Genomic DNA, 22690 nt, shown 5'->3' with positions numbered 1-22690 from the left:
CTTGTGGTCCCCGCTTTCTCCATCTTCAAAGCCAGCAAAGTTGCATCTCTGTAACTACTCTTCTGTAGTCATGTCTCCCTCTGACATAGCTGGTAAAGGTTCTCTTTTCTTAAACTGGGCCCATCCAGATAATCCAGCATAATCTCCCCATTCAAAGCTATTTCATTTAATCACATCTGTAAAGTCCCATTTGCCATGTCAGGTAAGATGTTCATAGGTTCTAGGGATTAGAATGTGGACATAATTTGGGGGGGGGCATTATTCGGCCTACTATGTTAGTGGAAGAGAAAGAGGTAAATTAGAGACTCGATGCAACGTGTCAAGTGCAATGTGAAGATCGATTCAGGGTGCCTATACAGGGGAAGCATAGAAGAAGGTGGCTGTTCAACCAATCACAGTAAAAATGAGGCACTGACAGCAAAAAGGAGGAGGAGGAGATGGGTTCCAGAGAGGTAGAAAGGGCATGGTTTGGGAACCAGCTTGAGGTAGGGGATGAGGGAGAAAGAGAGAAAGGGAGTTAGAATGACTTCCAGATTCTGGACTGGGACTGGGTGGTACTCTTTGTAGCTGAGCCTCAGAAATTAACTAGAATGAGGACACAAGTACCTTAGGACTTCTCTCTGCTCCTCTCTTTCTGTATTTTTAAATTTTTCCCTCTGAAGACCAGCATCTTTTTCATCTCCCTTCTGTAGATGAAAACATTACTAACCATAGTTCCATAGTTCTCTCTTTCTCCCTCTGAATTCTGTAGTACTTGGAAAGGGCTCTGATTGATACAGCATGAGTCAGTGTTCCCCTGGTGCATCAGGCTGTGGCCACGGCACAGTTAGTTGCCCTAATGCCATTTTATTGTCATGACTTCTCTGGCTTCAACCATATGGTAGATGGAGGAGTGATTCTTAGAAAAAGCAGACATTGCTGTCTGTTGGGCAGACATCCCACTTACCTTGGAGAAGATGATGTGTTCTGTTTTGTCTTTCTCTTCTTCTTTTTTTTTTTAAGTTGAAGTATAATTTACAGTGAAATGCACAGATCTTAAGTGTTTAGTTTGATGAATTTTGGTAAATGTATACACACACTCAAATCAAGATATAGAACGTTTCCATTACCTCCACAAGTCTCTCATGCCTCTAGCAGTCAATCCCCACCCCTCAAAGGCAACCACTCCTCTGACTTCTGTCACTGTAGAATAGTTTTGCCTGTTCCAGAACTTCACATAAATGGAATCATACAATACTTACTTTGGCTTCTTTCATTCAACATAATGCATCTGAGATTCAACTAAGTTGTTGCTGTATCAGAATCCACTCCTGTTTGTTGCTGAGAATCTATCACTGAATGCATATATCACACTTGTTTATTCATTCACCTTCTGATGGACATTTGGGTTCTTAGTTTTTTGGTTATAATGGACATTTTTATACAAGTATTTTTATGGTTAGAGGGAAATTTACAGCATTAAGTGTTGAGACTAGAAAAGATGAGTTCAGATTTGAATAAATTAAGTCAGAAGTGAGGATAAATTAATTCAGGCAGTGAGGTCTAGGACCAACGGGAATATAGTCTAAGGCCCAGAAGAGAGAGGTGGGGTAGTTATTTAGATTCTGTAGTCCCTAGACATTATGTGTAGTTAAAGCCATGGGAAGTCCTCAGGTAGACTAAAAGGTCCATGAATTAAATCCTGAGGAGTATCAGTATTTGAAAAGAGGATCCCTCTAAGGAGGCTAAGGGAAGCATGCATTTATCCTTTGTGTCGCCATCACAAGGCACAGGACCCAACGTACAGTCTCAGTTCGCTAAACTTAAGAGAATGGGTGCAGAGTGCATGGTTATTGATAGAGCTTATAGAAGGAGATCAGAGGAGAAATGGCATGAGGGGTCGCAAAGGACAGAATGAGCTTGGTAGATTGAAGAGGAGGAGTGGTGCGGGGTAAGCACGACGAACTCCACCTTTCCTTAGATGGGGCTGGGAGGACCAAGCCGTTAAAGTTGAACGATTAAGTAGGGTCAGACTATGCAGGTCCTGAAATGGATGTCAGATTGAAGAATTTAGACTCCAAAAGGCCGGCTACCCCAGGAAGAGCCAGGGTTCTGGAGTGGGGTGTGAGAACGAGAGATTTCCTTCTGGTAGGTGCACTCTGGAGGCGGTGCACTGGTGGAGGCAGCCGAGGTGCTGCCGCTGGCGACAGTGCTGACTTGTTACCGGTGGTAGGGCTTTCCACTGGACTTTGGCTTTGTAGCTACTGAAAGGGAACAGTGCCGCCGGCTGCTGCTGATTTTATGCCATTCCCTGACCAAGTGCTGTAACTCTGCTCCTGAGCCTTGAAATCAGACGACAGAGGCGGTGGCATCTGGCCGCAGCTGGGAGGCAGTGCGTGCGCGCCGCGCTGGGATGTCTGGCTGGGAATACTAGGGCAAAACAGACGCCCAGCGCGCCGCGGGCGGGGCGGTCGCGGGGCCAGGCCACTCCCCCGCTCGCCTGCGCAGGCGCGCTTTGGGGCCGTTTCTGTCAGGAGCGCACTAGAGGCCGGACAGTGGCGGGATCCGACGTCTGACTGGACTCGGCTGACTGAACTGAGCGCGGCAGCGGCGGCGAGGGCTGCGTGGCCCCGGCTACCCGCCAGGTCGCAGAGACTAGCAGGGTCTAGCGGGCAGCCGGCGGCACAGGCACAATGGGGAACCGGGAGATGGAGGAGCTGATCCCTCTGGTGAACCGTCTGCAGGACGCTTTCTCCTCGCTGGGACAGAGCTGTCTGCTGGAGCTGCCGCAGATCGCCGTGGTGGGCGGCCAGAGCGCCGGCAAGAGCTCGGTGCTCGAGAACTTCGTGGGCAGGTGAGCGTGCAGGGCGCGGGGTGGGGCGGTGGGGGTGGGGGCGACCCCACTCCGGGCCGTTCGAGCGTGGACGGCGGGAGCGCGAGGCTGGACCAGGGGCTGCGGCGGAACGGAGGGAGGAGCGGAGGTGTCTGTGAGGCGGGCGGGGTCGTCCCGGCTCCGGGCATCCTCTGTCCCTCCCCGCCTGGCGGTTCTCCTGTCTGCCTTTCATCCTGCTATACAAAGCCATTTCCTCCTGGTCCTCCGGTCTGGGAGTCGGGGGAGGGGGTCCGCCCCGGGATCGACTTCCCCCGCCCGATGTGCACCAGCCCCGGGCAGCCTGGGTGCGTCGCGCGCCCGGGAGCTTCGCAGTCCCCCTCTGTTTTCCCAGCTCAATATCCTCCTTCTTTTCTAGTCAGCCTCCCGGAGGCTCTCGGCAAGGCTGTGGGGTATATTTCCCCGCCCCTCCCCCCCCTTGGAGATGCTTTCCTTCTCGCCCTGATTCTCGGCTCCTGTCAGCTGTCTACTGTTCGGGACAGTCGTCGCCTGCCCCTAGCAGGGGAGGCGGGGTGCGAGGAGAAAGAAATCGTTTGTTGTGGTGAGGCTTTAACCCGCGACGCTTCCCCACCATTCTCCTCTCTAGAAGTCGAAGAATAAAAGGTGATGTGTTCGCGTGTGCACCTATTCACGGATCCAGGCATATGTCAGAGAAACCGAGGCACAGACTCTGAGGGGGGTGGACGTGGACATGTGTTGTCCAGGTGCCATGTCATTCCTGCATCATCTCGGAAGGGACGAGCATCTTTCTCGCACTCTCTCTGCGCCCCCTCCCCCAGCATCATCTTCGGTTCCCTAAGCTTTTATTTGTCCTGCCAGCCTTCAAGTTAACACGCTGAATCTAAATTATAGTTACGGGTTTCATAGTTACTCTTAATTCAGAAAAAGCTAAAGAATTAATTTTTAAATTGGGAATCAGCATTTTTTCCATTGAGCAATTCATGAGAGATTAAGTTACCTTAACGGCCTTGCCTGAGCAGTGTAGACATTTGCTAAGAAAAGCCCATTAGAAAGCATTATGAAAGCCGAAATCTGTTTTCTAGCAGTAAACCAGGTAGAAATGTACAACAGCCGAGAGAGTGGGCCAGAGAGGGTACAATACAGAGATTGTACTCTTTTTATTTGGGATTCAGAAAGTTCCTGTTTTTTTTTTTTTTAATTCTTTTTTTGTTAGTGTTTGGTGATGTGTAAAATTTAGATATTCCCATATCTCCTTTGGGAATGCTAGTATCCATAAAGTGTGTATTCTTTTCTCTCAGATGATGCTCTGTCTCTCAGATGATACTCTTAGGGTTTTTGTTTTTTGTTTTTCTGTTGAACTAGAAAGCTAAGAAACCCAACTAAAAAATAGTAAAATTGCTGACAGTTGGTTGGTATCTGTGACTAAGTCACTTAATCACTTTGCTTGGTTTTATCATTAATTTGAGTGATGAGAAAAGTGATGGTAAAGCATTTTGCCTACGTCATCATAGACTTATGGTGAAGTGATGGATGAATATGTGATTTAAAACATGTACACAGAACCGTCACATACTTAAGGGTTTTACTCTCTTTGATTTATTGCCAATGAAATTCACTAAATTTAAAGTGGTATCTATAGGGAAGGTGGGGTTTGATGACAACGTATTTTTGGGTTCTCAAACTCCAGAGCATTTAACAGTATGCCTTACTTGTCTTTTAGCTACTTTTGTTTTTTAAACAAATACTTAAAGATTAAAATTGTAAGTAATTCAAATGCAGTGACCATATTTTATGCATCTTTCATATATTTAGTTGGATGAGTCTGTTTTATAAATGCACTTTTTGTGGCAAGAGCTTTTGAACCTAATGTCAATTTTATGCATGTATCTTAATTCTGTTCTTCAGATTTTCAAATCCTGAATAAATTCATTAATGCTGTAATAAAATTGTAAACATTTTTCCTCATTAGCTATCCTCTTTTCAAATGAGAATTTAAAAAAATCTAGAAGAGTAAAATATTGTAGCTTGAACATTTTTTATGATAGAATGAAAAATAGGGATGTCATTTACCAGAATACATTAGTAATTTATTATACTTTTTAAAGCTTTACCAATAATTAATAACTGTAAGAATGTCAAGTCAAAGAAAAAGATGGACATAAAGGGAAAAACTCATTTAGTAAATATAGTAATGCTTTATTATCTGTAGAGATGACACCTGCCAGCAGAGCTTATATATTATGAGAAAATTAATTAAAAAGGTCATTTGACTTTAATAAAGGTTTCGGCCATTGAATTATTGAGGAATCTAATTTCTAATTATAAACCAACCTTGGGGAAAAAGGAATTCTCTATTTTGTTAGGAGATTCATCCTAGGTGGAAAAAAATACTCGTATTCTACTATAACCTTTTATCTTTTTATTATCCAGAAATTTTCCAATAAAGATAAGGTTCTTTTCTTTAAGAATGAAACTTTCCTCTTTTACATGTAGCTGTTTTCATTTTAAGACTCTGACCTCTGTGCAGTTATTGAACACAGTCATAAAACAAGGGGTCATTACTTGTATAAATTAAGCATTTGCTCATCATTTAAGCTGGTCTTCAAAATAATGATGCATTTTCTCCTTAATATTTAACATTCCATGTTTAGTGGACTAAACATCTCTTCTCCTCTCAGTTTGTTTGTTTATATTGATTTTTTTGACACCACTGAGTGAATTTGGATGTGAATGGGTTACTTCATTTAACTGTAGCTCTAAAATCCAATTTTGGGGTGACAAGTTTGAGATTATTATGAATAAAATGAATCATGAATGAACTACTTGTTTGTAATTTTTCTTGCTGAAGTGATGAATTTACATATTAATGTAATATAGTGTGAGTAACCAGATTGTTCTTTTGGGTGTTCAGATGAGATATAATGCTCTCAGTGAGAGGCAGCTTAAGGTCTAATGAATAGAAGCTGAGACTCATGGTCTGAATATAGGGGTTCACTAGATGGCTTGGGGTCTGCCCAGTGGTCTGGTTTGTGTACAGAAGAATTTATTCAACTACTTTTATACCCCCCCTTTATTTTTTTAACAGTGCAGTGAGATGTTGATGATGATAGTGGTCAACATTTATGGAGTACTTGTTAGGTATCAGGTACTATTCTAGGTGCTTTTACATGGATAATCTCATTGAATCCTCATAAACCCCTGAAGAGGAGGGTACTCTTTTTTTTTTTTTTTTTTTTTTTTTTGTGGTACACGGGGCCTCTCACTGTTGTGGCCTCTCCCGTTGCGGAGCACAGGCTCCGCATGCGCAGGCTCAGCGCCATGGCTCACAGGCCCAGCCGCTCCGCGGCATGTGGGATCTTCCCGGACTGGGACACGAACCTGTGTCCCCTGCATCGGCAGGTGGACTCTCAACCACTGCGCCACCAGGGAAGCCCGAGGAGGGTACTCTTAAGAGTTCTGTTTTATAGAGGAGGAAACTGAGATTTAGAGACTTTGAGTAACTTGCTGAAGGCAAATTTAACATAAAAACAGTGGAGCAAGGATTCAACTTGAGGTATCTGGGCTCTATACTTGTGCTCTGAAACCTCTGTGCTGTATTAAACCCCCTCCATATTGAGATTTACCAGTTCCTCTGATAAATACTTTTAACTTCTTTCTTTGATCACACTTAAAATCGCCACCTAAAATAATAAGAAACTGCTATGATAATAATTTCATTCATATTTATTTATGTATGTCTATCTTGCCTCATTTCACGGAGGATTTGAGGCAGCCCCTTAGGCAGAAACAACCTTAGTTAAAAGATAAGTTTTTTTCTTTATCTATATTAGACATTCTTGAAGGGAGCTCTAGGATATAATTGGGTTATTTAAGTATGTGTTGATAGGGAATATAACTTGTTTATAGAGGTGTTAAGTGAAAACTGTACTACTACGCTTTGGGGCTGTTTCTGTTTTGAAATTTACTACTTGTACTAGTAGTACAAGTATGTTTTTTAATGACATACTTGTTAGAAACATTAGTTCTTCAATGCTTATTATATAGGCAGAGGATTCACATTATTTTCTTCTAGCCTAAATGGTAAATAGACTTTCAATTTTGCACAAGTAGAATAGGTTTTTTTGACTAATGGGGATCAAATAAAGGATAAAGTGACTATGTTGAGGGGAGTACATTTCAATGTGGAAATGTCATATAAGGTTTATTTATTTAGTTGTGAGGTTTCTAAAGATGGGTATGTTGATTATCAAATTAGAGTTGTTTCACAGGAGAACCTTAAAAGTGAGCCATTTGATGCTATTGTTGAATGGACGTGACCAGATAATTTTTCAAAAATCCAAAGTCATTTATATGTCTTAGATAGATACTAATTTTTTTTTTTTTTTAAAGAATAACCACTTCTGTAGGCTTTTTTGTTTTTTGGCTGTGTTGGATCTTCGTTTCTGTGCAAGGGCTTTCTCTAGTTGCGGAGAGCCAGGGCCCCTTTTCATCGCGGTGCGCGGGCCTCTCACTATCGTTGCCTCTCTTGTTGAGGAGCACAGGCTCCAGACGCGCAGGCTCAGTAGTTGTGGATCATGGGCCTAGTTGCTCCACGGCATGTGGGATCTTCCCAGACCAGGGCTCGAACCCGTGTCCCCTGCATTAGCAGGCGGATTCTTAACCACTGTGCCACCAGGGAAGCCCCCGATAGATACTAATTTATTCTTAAATCCTTTGACTGATTTCAAGAGAGTATTAAAAATTGAGGTAAGAGTTCTTTAATTGCAAGTAAGATTAGGCACAGAGCATGCATATTGGTAAACTTCTTAATTCAGAAATAGGTTTGTATTGAGGGAAAAGATTTTTTAAAATATCAAAGCATCTGAATTAGTGACTATTTTTCAACAAATGGCATCCAAGTATTAAAGTTATTAGATAAATGGGTGCTAACAATTAAAATGTGATAATTGTTGAAAATCATACTTCATGGTTCTCAAGGGTCTATTTAACTGAAGTGTCAGAAACATAAACTTTGTTTCATCCAACAATGAATTACTAAAACCTGAAATTACAAAGATATTTTTGCTGAATTCACATTATGTAATATACTTTTAGGTTATCATAAATTCAGTTGGTAGGATTTAATTATAACAATCAATTATCAATAATTCATTAGAAGCAATATACCTAGGTGAACTGGACTTCATAGGATATCTCTGTTTTGAAATTTACTTATGATTAACAGATATCAAAAAAATGCACTCCATTAACTTCTTTAAGAATGAAGTTGGGCAGGCGTCATCCAAAACTTTGGAGGAATGGAAACTTAGTAGTTAGCTGTTCTAGAAGGTAGGCTATTGGGCTCTCTACCAATGGGACATACATTTAGTATATTAGTGTTTGTCTTAGGTAGTAAGTACTTGGTGCTAGGGCTCATAAGTACAGTTAAATTATGCTGTTTTACTTATTATGATTAATTTTAAGAGAGGACTGCAAGCAGCTAAAAGAAATAGATGATTTTTTTCCTCTTCCACAAGAGCCAAGTCAAGAGAACTCTGAGCTAATGTACTGTATAGAACAATTCAATTTATTTTCTATATGGCCAAAGTTTTGCCTATCTCTAAGTCTGCTTTGCTTTTTCTCACAGTTAGCATTCATTTAAAAATTCTAAAGGATTATGTTATAGTAAACACATTTTTATAAAGTGGAAGGAAGAAGGAGGCCAATATTTGCTTCGCATTACTTGGTTGCAGGCATGGATTCTGTTATACACATTCTGTGCCTTCTGTAGCTTCTTTTCACATCCCCGTGTTAATGAGGGAGGAAACTCAGGGTTAGAGAGACAAATAATTTGTACAAGGTCACATGGCTAGCAAGTGCCAAGCTGGGTTTTAGCCTTGGATATGACTCCTATTGATACTCTTGAGAAATGTGGGCAAGGGAAGTCAATGAGCATATATTACTGAGTTCTAAGTATACTGGGTAAGAACGTAGAAGGAAGTATAAATGTATAGGAGATGATGTATATATAAAAAGAGAACTGACAGCATAAGCTATGAGACCACAACTTTCAAAGAGTTTGTAAAATGAAGGCAGTTGGGTATAATGCAAACTAAATGGGACAAAATAATTTATACTATGTCACTTTATTTTTGTGAAAAAGAAAACAACTCTGAAAAACTACAGTTCTGAAAATGAATTGTGATATAGTGGAAAGCAGACAGTATTTGAGATTTCGGTGTCATTTGGCAGTCGGTATCATTTTAGCTCAAGGCTGCATGTACTGAAGTATCGATGTCAAAGCAGGGAGTTGGTGATCTGTGTCTCAGTGTCTGAGTTGACAACAAGGCATTGAATTTAGACTGTCACTTAATCACAAAGAACACTATGTTGGAGAGGGCCTGAGAGAAGAGTAGCAGGAAAGAAAAGAGGTTGGAGAGATTAAAAATATAACTGGATGCATTGAGATAGGTGGGATAGATCAGACTCACTAAGGATCTTTAGGGCACTAATACTTAAGGAGATGGAATTCTATTCTTTAAGAATAAGGCATTTAGTTAAAGTAGTAGAGCAAGTGGAAGACAAAATGTCAGGGAAAATGTTCTAAAGGCAAACCTGAGAATAGAATGTATTTAGAAAGAAAGGAGGGTAAAGGCAAAGGGAAGGTTGATACTAAATGATTTGTATTATTGAATTAAACTGTTCCAAAAAATTAGAAGGTTTATTAATACCAGGTTGGCGATTTTGTTTTTTATTGGTCATAGCTGGCTTAGCTTTTTTTTTTTTTTTTTTTTTTTTTTTTTTTTTTTTGGCAGTACGTGGGCCTCTCACTGCTGTGGCCTCTCCCGTTGTGGAGCACGGGCTCCGGGCGCGCAGTCTCAGCGGCCATGGCTCACGGGCCCAGCCGCTCCGCGGAACGTGGGATCCTCCCGGACCCGGGCACAAACCCGCGTCCCCTGCATCGGCAGGCGGGCTCCCAACCACTGCGCCACCAGGGAAGCCCCTGGCTTAGCTTTTTAAAAATCAGTAGTGAGGACTGGCTTTTCACTAGGTTCTGTAAAAAACTTTCTCCTGGTTTAATTTTTGTCACTTCTTGGAGCTACATTAGGATGCAGAGAAACAAGAGATTGGCCCAAGGTCAGAAATAGAATCACAGTTGAGTTTGGAACTTGGTGTTCAGAACTGGGAGCCCCATGCCAGTTCATCATTTTCTCTTCCTCCTCTTATTGTTTTAAAGTGCCTCCCTCTCATCCTCTCCACCTCCTTTTCCCATTCCATTCCATTGGACCACTCTTGCCTCCTCCTTGATACTCCCCTCCATTACTTTTCTTGATGGTAGACCAGCAATGATTTTTTTCCCCCCATACACAATAGGGTAAAGAGACAGGGAACAGGATTTTTCTCAGGCTTAGACCAGGTAATTTGGCTGAGATAATATATTCTAGAGTAAATTGTAACTTTTAGGAAACAGATGGGCCCAGGAAAAGACTACATGAAATAGTGGATGTTTTCACACAATATTAATATTTTCACACCAGGTGGGCATATCTAGAAAGTTGTGCCTGGGTTGGTCACTGATTGACCTTGCTTAAACTGAGGAAAGCTTCTGAAAAGTTGTGTATGAATAAGTAATATAAATGGAAAGGTTACTATTTAAAGAAATGGGTGAGATTTTTTGTAAATTAAGATATATATTTGGGGCTTCCCTGGTGGCACAGTGGTTAAGAATCCGCCTGCCAATGTAGGGGACACGGGTTTGAGCCCTGGTCTGGGAAGATTCCACATGCCACGGAGCAACTAAGCCCGTGTGCCACAGCTACTGAGCCTGCACTCTAGAGCCTGTGAGCCACAACTGCTGAGCCCATGTGCCACAACTACTGAAGCCCGCATGCCTAGAGCCCATGCTCTGCAACAAGAGAAGCCACCACAATGAGAAGCCCATGCACTGCGACGAAGAGTAGCCCCTGCTTGCCGCAACTAGAGAAAGCCCACGCGCAGCAACGAAGACCCAGCACAGCCAAAAATAAAAATAAATAAATTTATAAAAAAACAAAACAAGTGAGCATGCTTTAAAAGAAATAATAAATAAGATATATATTTGGGCAGCAAATCCTTACCTTTCAGTTTGCCTGTTTCATATTCTTTTTTTGTGTTTGTATTCTTTGGGTGAGGCCCATCAATGTCACAGAAATTATTTTAACAGTTTCAACAAGCATTAATGGTGCGTTAAATTCTTAATGTTAATAAGAAAGGCAAGATAATTGTTGAGGAAAAGGATGACTTATTTGGTCCATGAATTTTATGAATGATACAGGATTGCTTTAGATTTTGTTTTTCTTCTAACATCCCTGCTGAAGATTCTCTATTTCCAGGAGTTTAAAGTGTGTGTATCTCAGCGCTTCTTTGTGACAGTGTCTTATTTTCATTTCCCGGAGCTTCAAGGTCATGATATCCCCGGGGAATAACACATACACACCTATTAGAAGTTAGTAGGGCTTCTGAAGGACCTCATTGTCTATAATTTCCTAGGCTTGAAATTGAAAAGACTAATTCATTTAAATAAGTAATCTGATGGGTACCTAATCTTAAGATATTTGTTTTCTTAGATCCTCAAAAAGCCAATATTTGAAAAGGAGTCATCATATTCTGGTGATAGAGTGCCGGCTTTGCTGGTAGGTGTGTCCGTCCTACCGCTGACTCTATACTGGATACACACATGGCTCCTCAGCAAGGCATTGAACTTCACTGAAACTTAATTTCCTCATTTGCGTTATAGGGACAATAATACAGACTTCATTGTTTTATGTGCGTGTGAGTTCCAAGTAAGATGATGTAAAGCGTATGGCCCATAATAAGCATTTAATAAATGATTGGTGCGATATTGTGATTTATAAGAAAAAAATATATTTTGTCATTCACATGACATGTCATTCACATGATAATTCTCAAATATATTTGGTCTTTGTTCACAGTTCCTGGCTCACAGCTCCCAAAACCCTTGGAATTTCCGAAGTGTTGAAAGTGATAAGGGTGTCTTTTGTTAGGTTAATGAGGTGACTTTTGGAAAGCACCCAAGGATGAGGGCCGGTTACCAGTGGAACCAACCACGTGATTAGAGGGTTGGACTTTGTCCCATCCCCCACCCCCAACCTCTAGGGAGGGGAGTGGGGCTTCAAGTTGAATCAGTTGCCAGTGGCTAATGATTTAATCAATCATAACTGTAATGAAGCCTTCATAAAAAAACCCCAAAAGGACAGGGTTCAGAGAGCTTCTGGGTTGGCAAACGTGGAGATTTGGGGAGAGTGGTGTACCTGGAGAAGGCATGGAAGCTCCTCACCCTTCCCCATACCTTGTCCTGTATGTCTCTTCCATATGGCTGTTCCTGATTTATATATATCTTTTTATAATAAACCAGTAGTATAATAAGTAAAATGCTTCTCTGAGTTCTCTGAACTGCTCTAGCAAGTTGACTGAATCAAGGAGGAGGTCATGGGAACATCCAATCTGTAGCTAGTGGGTTAGAAACACAGCTAACAACCTGGGCTTGTGATTGGTGCCTGAAGTTGCAGGAGAGGGTGGTCTTGTGGAACTGAGCTGTCAACCTGTGAAATCTGATGCTTTCTCCAGGTAGATAGTGTCAGAATTGAGTTGAATTGTAGGATACCCAGCTGGTGTCCGGAGTACTGCTTATTGTCAGTGTGGAAAACCACCTCCCCATGTTGGAATTGCTACCAGAACCCATTTAATGGTTATTAGCTTTAGTCTTTTATCTAGAATGGACGTTTTCTAACTATTTTAAAAATAACAGTAAATTTAGGAAAGAGAATAGATAGTACTGTGTAATGTGCCTGGTCTATGATAATGCAATCAATAAATGATAGCTACTTAAGTTTTTTATCTAGACTGGGCATTTTCTGAAACAAAAGCAAATTTAGGAGAGAATAGATAGTAATGTGTATTTGCAAATCCTTTTTTGTGCATGTGGGAAAAATCACAGCTGCATCAAAATACTAACTTTTAGATCAGACTAACTTAAAGTATATTTGGACCTTTTTAAAAGAAAGCATTGTCCACATTTTGCATCACCCCAGGGTATTTTTTTTTCTTTAAACAGATATATGCAACATAAATCCCGTTTGTATACTCTTCCCTCCCAAGAGTTCCAAAGTACTTTTCATTTATTTTATTAATCCTAACAATATCCCTGAGAGCATAGTGAAGGCATGTTTTATTAACTTCAATTTAGAAATGTAGAAGATTGAACTAGAAGAAGTTAAGTGACATGCTAGGGTTTAAATGGCAAATACCAGAGATAATGAACATAAGTAGAATTAATAACATAGAGATAAAGAATTAAAATGAATTTTGCTGAAATTATTTTCCTATGTTCTCCTAGAGAATGAATTTTAAGCAAAGTATTTGATTCTGTGATGTGGAATAAACCATTCTTAGCATATCTTTATCTTTTGGAAATGTTAGATGAAGTTGTAGGCAAAGATGGAGTTAGAAGTGGGAAAAACAACAGAGAGAGTCTGATTGGAGAAGCAGGACGACTTAGCAAGAATATGAGCTAAGGCCAAGGAACAGAAATGATCTACCAGACAAGGGCTCAGGAGGTAAGATAGAAAAATAATAGTGTCTGGTGCTATTAGACCTTAGAGAAGTATCAAAATTCTTGCAGTAGGTGTTGAACTAATACCCAGTGACTCTATTTTCAATGGAAAGTTTCATATCCTGACTTGATTGACATTTCCACAACTGTTAACCTCCAATTTTAGCTCTGAGCTAGTTAACTAATTCCATTTGGTATTACATTATCTTTGTGTTGCTAGGTATGCCTCAGAAGCTTTGTGTAAGAATAGCTTTGGGTTATCCAGAGGAGGCTTAGAGCTTTGTGTGTATGTGTGTCTGTTTCTGTTACCTAGTTAATAAAACTGAGGTCCATTCTTTTCATATATTTAAAGGAGGAGAAAAGATTTGAAGAAAGAACAGTGGAATCTTACTGCTGAGGGAGTTAGGAGTATTTGTGAGTTATCTAGTTTGAGGTGGATTCGATTTACACCCACGGTAGGTGTTCCCTGGATGTTTGTTAAAGAAATACCGCAGATAAGCTGAGGCAACATGGCAGAAAGCAAGGAGAGCTAGGATTAGTCTGGTCTTTACTGTCACCCCACTGGTCTTCCGCAGCTCTCCCTGTCTGATTTAGAGCCCCTCTTCAGTGGTCCTCGTTCATACTTCACTGCACAGGGATCTTACTGTACAGTTGGTTGCCTTGTCTCTCTGTCCAAATGTTTGCAGCTTCCATGAAGTCAGGAGCTGTGTTTCATTGGTCATTTTCCATAACACAATGCTGGCATATAGCAGGAGCTAAATGAATGAACTAACTACGTGATTCTATACATTTATCCAAGCTGAAGCATATGTTCTTCATCAATAAATTGGTTGAGGATGGGGTGGATGTTGGACTGGATCCGAGGTTTTCAAACTGGGTGTGACCTACTAGTGGGATGTGATATCAATTTAGTGGGTTGCAACAGCCTTAAAAAAGTATCAGAGTACCTTCCAGGTAGTGATGATAAGCACTGTATGGTGAAACTTTTGTATTAGTTGTATATTTGTAAATGTTTACCATGCAGCAATATAAAATGTATTTCTTACTATGGTTGTCCTCAAAATTGTTGAATGCCTCTGGACTAGATTAATGTTACCTCTAGTCATTTATTTAATTCTATATTTCAATGGTAGGTTGTATTATGGAAGGCAAAATTCACATTATACTATACCATTTCTCTAGGTGAGTTAAAATGAAGAAATTTTAATATTTTGTTAAATTGACTGTCTTTTAATTGAAAAAGGAATATGTATATGTGATAAAAACACATTTCAAGAGTGCGTATAGTAGAAATAGTAAAAATTGTCTTTCACTGAGGTTTCTTATTTATTAAGATGTTTCATTTAACCTGCATGTCTGACAAATTATGTCTGAGTTTATATTTTCTTTATATTACATTTATTTGATTTTTGAGGGCAGAGAGAGTTTAATAAACTTGTTTGGTTGTAGGTAGATGATTAAACCAGTTGTGAAAGGATACGTTTGAAAATTCTAATAGGTGGATTTTTTCACTTACTGAGTCATTTACAGTCATATTTTGAGAGTCCACTCCATGCCAGAAACTGTGTGAGGCTCTATGTATATAACAGCTCCTTCAAAGAACTTGGTAACCCAGAAGGGTACAGGATTGATATGCACCATGCTGTTGTTATCAGGGTAACCAGGCTAACAATTTTTATGCAAGGCATTTGTTAGAAAGTAGTTGGCTGGATCAGGATGATATCTCCAAATATCTGAGGAGCTGTTAATTGGAGATTGACTCTATGTCCCTGGAAGACTGAATTAGAACAAATGGGTGAAAGTTATAGGCAGGCAGATTTAAACTTAACATAAGGGAGACTGCTCAACAGAACGGTTAAGAGATGGAATGAATTGCCTGTGAAGCAGTAAGTATTCCATCACCAGAAGGATAGAGGCTGGGGATTAAAGACTGACTGGCTTCTTGGCATGGTATAGAAGGGAGGCAGGTGGAGCCTCTGAAGGTTCTTGACTTTGGAGATTCTTGCTATCACATAGCAACAGTTATGTGTTTATGATTATTATTAGAAATGGAAGTTTAGATAGAATTTGGGTGTCTTTAGAGGTACAGAGTGGTCTGAATGGTTAAAGGAAAATATCACATCTCTTTGGAGAGTCCAGGAAAGATTTCATCAAAGAGGTAGGGTTTGAGATGAGCAGGAGAGTATAAGAATTTGATAAGTTGAGATGGGGCCAAAAGTCACAGATTGCAGCCATTTCTGACCTCTCGATGACTTAGGGATGGTTCCCTAAGTTTAGTTTCATGCTGTTTAACTCTTCAAGGTTTCTGACTGACTTATTGTAGTTTGTGGTCCCTGAGGCAGACTGCAAACTCCTTACTGGTATTCCCCATAGTATCTTGCACAATTCTGTTTTATGTACTTAATTTTTATTGAATTTTCACTCAGAAAACTGTTGACCCAACTTAAGATGGGTTGGTACTGGGCATAAAGATCATGGCTTTTAGAAATACTTCTATTTGACACTTATGAGATAATATTGACTGTATTTGAAATAATGCTCTTAGCTTGATAAACTAATACTTGTAGCCCACATGCTTTAGTTTTTTTTTTTTTTTTTTGCGGTACGCGGGCGTCTCACTGTTGTGGCCTCTCCCGTTGTGGAGCACAGGCTCCGGACGCGCAGGCCCAGCGGCCATGGCTCACGGGCCCAGCCACTCCGCGGCACGTGGGATCCTCCCAGACCCAGGCACGAACCTGCGCCCCCCGCATCGGCAGGTGGACCCACAACCACTGCGCCACCAGAGAAGCCCATGCCTTAGTTTTTGAGTTATCCTTTCTCTCACCTGTACTTCTCTACTATTTTTACTTATTTAAAAAATTTTTAATTAAAGTATAGTTGATTTACAGTGTTGCATTAGTTTCAGGTGTACAGCATAGTGATTCTTTTTTTTTCAGGTTATATTCCATTATAGGTTATTATAAGATATTAGATGTAATTCCCTTCCATTTTTTTAATGATATAAATGTACTTATGATTCTTCTGTTTTAACATCTGCCCTCTTCAGCTGTGTTAGCTTAGCTCTTTCCTTCCCTTACTATCTTTCCAACTTTTACTATCTGAACTCTTGTTCTCTGAACCCAGGAACCAAGTAGATTTGAATTACAAGGGATAATTAATACGTGAAAGAATTGTCCATCTCAACATTTCCCAAAGAATGTATATAGATATGTGTGTGTATGATTTACCTGAGGAACTTGTCAAAATATGGGTTCCTGGGCTCCACTCATGGAGACTGACTCAGTGGGTCTGGAGTTAAACCAGAGTAATCAGTGTTTTTCCAAAAGCTCTTCTGGTGCTTCTGATAAGCAGCCAGATTTGGGAGCTACTAATCACTACTTTCACAGTTCCTATTATGTCTGCAGCTGTGGATAAGGAATGAAATGTGTCTTCATTTCCCATCAGTACACTGAAACTGGCCTTGCCAAGGTCACTGATGATCTCCAAACAGCTTAATTTGCTTTCTAAGTATTTCTGAAGTTAATCACCTATGTATGCTTAATTCCTACTACCAGTGATGCTTAATTCCTACAACCGTTAACTGAGTTCAAGTTATCATCATTCATCTTCTGGACTATAGCAATATACTTAATGCCTTCCCCATCTGTAACCCTTCAATCTAACTTCCACATAGCCATGGCATGATTGATATGAAATTAAAATTAAATGGTGTCACTATCTTGGTGAAAACTTTTCAGCTCTTAATGCCAATAGCATAAAATTTAAGCTTCTTGGCATGGCATAAAAGGCCCTGAATGGCCCAGCTTCTCCAGGTTATCTGTTGTGCTTTGACTGAACTGTGATTCATGCCCTACACACATTTACCATGTGTTTCACATTTCTTTGCCTTTTTCATGTGGACCCCTTTATAAGAATGGTATTATAATCTTGGAAGAACAAAAACAAAAACAGCAAAGTTGGAGGACCCACACTTTCCAATTCTAGAACTTACTACAAAACTGCAGTAATCAAAGTAGTATAGTACTGGCATAAGGATAGACATATAGATCAATGGAATAGAATTGAGAGTCTGGGAATAAACTATTACATTTATGGTCAATTGATTTCTGACTAGAATGCCAAGACAATTAAGTGCAGGGTGGGAAGAGTAGCCTTTTTAACAAATGGTGCTGGGGCAACAGGATACCCACATGCAAAAGAATTTGGAATGCTATCTCAAACCATATACAAAAACTAACTAAAAATATATTGAAGACCTAAATGCAAAAGCTAAAACAATAAAACTCTTAGAGTTTTAGAGCAAAACACAAGTGTAAATCTTGATGACTTTAGATTCGGCAGTGGTTTCTTAGCTATGACACTGGAAGTACAAGTGACCAAAAAAAAAAAAACATAGATAACTTGGACTTCATCAAAATTAAAAACTATTGTGCTTCGAAGGAAACTACTAAGAACATGAAAAGATAACCCAGAGAATGGGAGACTTTTTTTTTTTTTTTGCAAAGCATGTATCTGATAAAGGACTAGTATCCAGAATATATAAGGAACTCTTATAACTTAATAAAAAGACAAATAACCCAATTTAAAAATGGGCAAAGGATTTGAATAGATATTTCTCCAGTGAATATATACAAATTACCAATAAGCACATGAAAAGATGCTCAGTGTCATTAGCTATTAGGGAAATGCAAATCAAAACAATGATGAAATATCACTTCACATGCACTAAGATGGGTATGATTAAAAGAAAAAGATGAACAATAAGAAGTTTCAATGAGGATATGGAGAAATTGGATTCCTCATACATTTCTGATGGGAGTGTAAAATTGTAAAGCCACTTTGGAAAACAATTTTTCAGTTTCTTAAAAAGCTAAATATAGTTATAATATCCAGCAATTCCACTCCTATGCATTACACTGACAAGAATGAAAACCTAAGTATACACAATAACCTGTACATGAATGTTATAGCAGCATTATTCATAATAGACAAAAGGTAGAAATAGCCCAGATACACATCAGTTGATGAATGGATAAAAAAAATGTGATATATCCATAAATGAAACTTTATTCAGCCATAAAAAGGAATATGCTACAATGTGGATGAACCTTGAAAACATTATGCTAAGTGAAAGAAGCCAGACACAAAAGACCACATATCATATTCCATTTATATGAAATATCCTGAATAGGCAAATCCATAGGGACAGAAAGCAGATTAGTGGTTGCCAGGAGCTAAGGCGGGGTATGGAAATGGAGAATGACTGCTAGTGGGTATGGGGTTTCTTTTGGGGGTGATGAAAATGTTTTGGGATTAGACAGGATTGATGATTGTACAATATTGTGAATATGTTAAAAATGACTGAATTGTACACTTCCAAAGGGTGAATTTTATGGTACGTGAATTATATCTCAATTAAAAGAAAACCTTAGGGATTAGATTAAATCACTTCAGGAGAGGATATGTGAAAGAGGGGAAAAAGAAGAAAAGCCGGAGAAAGGCACCCTGTAAAGGGAGCCAAGGTGAGACCAAAGATGTAGCAGGTAAATCAAGAGGCTGTTTAGAACTGAGAGAAAAGAGCAGTTTTATTGGAGTGGTAGGAATCTCAACTTGGAGTGAGTTGAGAAGGGAATGAGAAGTAAGTGGGGACAGAGTGCGTAGACAACTCTTCTGAGGAAAAGCTGGAACAGGGTCTGGGAGAGTACATTTTTTTGATGGGAGATATTAGAGCAGCAGTCCCCAACATTTTTGGCAGCAGGGACCGGTTTCATGGAAGACAATTTTTCCACGGACCAGGGGCGTGGGGGCGGGGATGGTTTAGGCGGTAATGCTAGCAATGGGGAGCAGCAGAGGAAGTTTCGCTCGCTCACTGCCGCTCACCTCCTGCTGTGCGGTCCGGGTTGGGTACCCCTGTATTAGAGCATTTTTGTTTGCTAGTGGGAATGATCCAGGAGGAGACATAGATGATACAGGGAAGAAAGACAGGAGGGAGGGTCAGGAAAGCCTTGGGAAAATGCAGGGGGGTGGAATCCAGAGGTTCTGTGGTGGAAAGCCTCTTACGAGAGGAGGAGGGGCACCTCATCCATTGGAACTAAAGGATAAAGAAGTTGGTGCATAGAGTTGATAGGGGGAGGATAGGGAAGTTCCAATTTGATAAGATGACAGCATTAGCTGATGGTAGAGCGGGAAGGAGAGGGAGGAATAGAAAGAAGAAGGGAAAACATAGGCAAAGAATATCTGAGGGAATGGGAGTGTGAGTTCAGTAGAGAACTATATTCAAAATGTATATGAAATTGTCCTTTTCATAAGTCAAAAACAAGTGGATTTTCTAAAATTGAAGTTTTGTCAAGTTACTCTACTGTTAAAATCTCTGTTACCCAGCTTTTTAGCATGATACACTGTTTCGCTCGTGATCTGCCACCTGCCTCTGTCCATTCTCCTCTCCTGCTGCTCCTCCTGTTCACCGTGGTGTTCAGTCTTGCTGAACTACTTAGAGTTCCTAGAAAAAGCATCAAGGCCTTTCATGTCTCCATAGCTTAACACATATTCCTATCTACCTAGAAAGCTCTTTGGGTTCCCTTTTGCCTGCCTAACTTGACTTTTCAAGATACAGCTTTCATCTCTTCTTGGAAGCCTTCACTAAACTCACAGGTAGAAGATATTCACTAAATGTATGTCGAAAGACTGGAGATTCTTAGAGCTCTGTTGAACTGATGATGAGCTCTTTGAATACAGAAGAATTATCCAGAAAGGCAGTGTTGTGTGCACAAAAAGCCAAGGGCTCTTGAAGTTTTGTGGCTTTCTAAGTTTGCATTTGCAAAGTCTTCATTTTCAAAGTCTAAAAAGTCTAAATGTCTAGGACATAGGACATAGACTCCTCAATAAATGAGCTTTAAAAATAGTGCTTAAGCGAAGGGTTACACGTAGCAAAACATGCCCAAGAGATGGTCTTCATGCAAGGATCACAAGGACATTTGCTTTATTTAAAATGCTGCATTTTTTTGGCATAACATTTAAGACAGATTTTGAAAGACCTATAATGAAAGCTGTTTTTCCAAAAGGTAATGTTTCTTTGGAATGACTTGTAGGTTCCCTGGTTTGGACCCATGGATGGGTGAATGAGGAATACATTTGGTGTAGAAGGAAAATATGTATATTTGGACCTAACCTGCATATTTTCCATTAAGGTCTCCAGCTGCTTGAGCATTAAGGAGTTGTGCCAGTGAGGACAGGACCTGGTAACTGGTTGAAAGGAGCTAACAGAGCTTATGATAAGGCTTGCCAGGGCAGGGGAAAAACTTCCAGTTGTCCATAGAATAGATGGGACTTGTGGAAACATAGTGTTAAGTGGAGGCCCCTGAGCTTGGAAAAGGGACTTTTCTATTAGGCTGGAACCAAGAAAAGCACAAAGAGATCACAGCTAATATACATAATATACATGTACAAACACCTCAATTTGGAATGGGGTACAACATTTATTGTTGAGTTGTCATTGTGTGGCTTGTTTATTCAGTATATTCTCTCTTTAAAAAATGGTATATAAATTGAATATTTGTAAATAGTGTTTTCTTAACACTTTACATTACTATATTAGAGATGCTTTAATTTTCAGATTTTGCTTGCCAAAAGTTTCTAATTCTTGAAAAATTTTTCTTAGCATGTAGCTTGGATTTTTAGAGTGAGAATCTTTGTGAGGCTAAATTGTTTTATAATGAAATTGATCATTCCTTAATTTCCCTTTTAAAACACAGATGTTTAAAATCTAGCAAGTTTTCTTAATTGGAGAGAAACATTTCCTTAATTTATAAGAAGTTAGTTATCATCCCTGCAAATAAAACCATTTTAAATTTAGATTTATTTATATCCTGTTTTTCCACAGAGGATTTGAGGTGGCTTCCTGTATTCATTCATTTTTTTCAACAAATATTTATAGAGATATTGGACACATAAAATGAAACAATAAAGATTAGAAGTGAAGAAGCAGGACAAAAGAAAAAGTAACTACGGTAAGACCAAAGAATGGAGAATAGAAAATTTTCAAACATAAAAATTATCATAATAGTGGACTTGAACACATGTAAACAGCCTGGTAGTCAGGGGCAAAAGCGAAATATGATCACTTAGTTTTATTACCAGAAAGGAGGAAGAAACATTCATATTCACAGAGTCTCCTCTAGAGCTAAGGCAAGAGCAATTTCTCATATTTTATAACAACCTGTAGTAGCTTCCTTCCTCTGTGATCTCATTCATTATCAGAGTTCAGCTTGGCAGGTGACTTTGGAATCTTGAGCCTGGATCCCATTCCCATTTGCGGATGCATGCTGAAATTTCCACTTAAATGCTCATACTTTCACTAATAGATTCATCGTCTTCCCCAGATAGCTCATTTCTTATGTGTATTAATGGACTTCTCTTAATCAACAAGCCTTAAAACTTTCATATTTTCTTCAACTCTCCACTCCCCACACCAACTAAATGTGGGGTTTCTACTTCAGGGTGCCTTTGTACTTACTCTCTCAGTGCTTTTCCACTTTTGTTGCTGTTGTCTCAGTTCCGAACTTATTTTCCTCTTGCCTGCTCTATTACAATAGCTTGTTTACTAGCCTCAGTTCTTCCAGTGTCAACCCCTGTCTAAATCATCGTAAATACTCTTGCCAGAGTTCTCTTAAAGCACAACTCTAATCATCATCAGCTCATTTTTCCAACATAATAAAATCCTAACTCCTTGGCATGACATTTAAAGCTTTCCATGATCTGGTCACCAACTACTTTCCAGCATAATCTTCCATTCCTCTCACACACTGTAGGTACCATTCTCTGGAACATTCCTTGTGCAAATTTCTTTCCCTTGTGTCATTACCCATACTGTTTCCTCAATCTAGAATGCTTTTGCTCTTCCTATTCCTCCCATTTTAATTCAATTTATAAAAATTTTCCTGAGTCTTTGCCATAAACAAAGGGTTGTGCTAGCTATTGTGGATTCAGAGATAGAATGCTTACCCTTTCCCTCAGAGATCTCACAATTGTATTCAGAGGAATTAGTAACTTGAAGTTTACATACTGTTTCCTCTTGAAGCCTTTCTAATTTCCTAGCTTAAATTGATTTTACTTTCTTTCATGTTTTTTTAAAGCCCTTACTTGCATTTTTTATTTTTCATTTAAAATTTTTCTACAGTTTTTTTTTTTTTTTTTTTTTTTTTTTTTTTTTTTTTTTGCGGTACGCGGGCCTCTCACTGTTGTGGCCTCTCCCGTTGCGGAGCACAGGCTCC

The 22690-nt window shown here is 39.7% G+C and overlaps 1 protein-coding gene across 5 annotated transcripts in view; it reads left to right on the top strand.

Moving 5' to 3' along the window:
• Positions 1 to 2497: 2497 nt before the first annotated feature.
• DNM3 (dynamin 3) overlaps positions 2498 to 22690 on the top strand; it is a 599000-nt gene continuing 578807 nt past the window's right edge. For 2 of the 5 annotated variants that reach the window (XM_007446760.1, XM_007446761.1), the window contains exon 1: positions 2673 to 2833. In XM_007446760.1, the coding sequence (XP_007446822.1) occupies positions 2673 to 2833 (161 nt within the window). Of the gene's footprint in view, positions 2834 to 22690 lie in introns of all 5 variants that reach the window. The other 3 variants (XM_007446763.1, XM_007446759.1, XM_007446762.1) reach the window with 3 other exon arrangements.

This window comes from Lipotes vexillifer, unplaced genomic scaffold (assembly GCF_000442215.2).
Source record: "Lipotes vexillifer unplaced genomic scaffold, Lipotes_vexillifer_v1.1 scaffold685, whole genome shotgun sequence".
NCBI lineage: Eukaryota > Metazoa > Chordata > Mammalia > Artiodactyla > Lipotidae > Lipotes > Lipotes vexillifer.
Note: the sequence above shows the minus strand (reverse complement) of the source record. Positions and strands in the feature narration are given on the sequence as shown.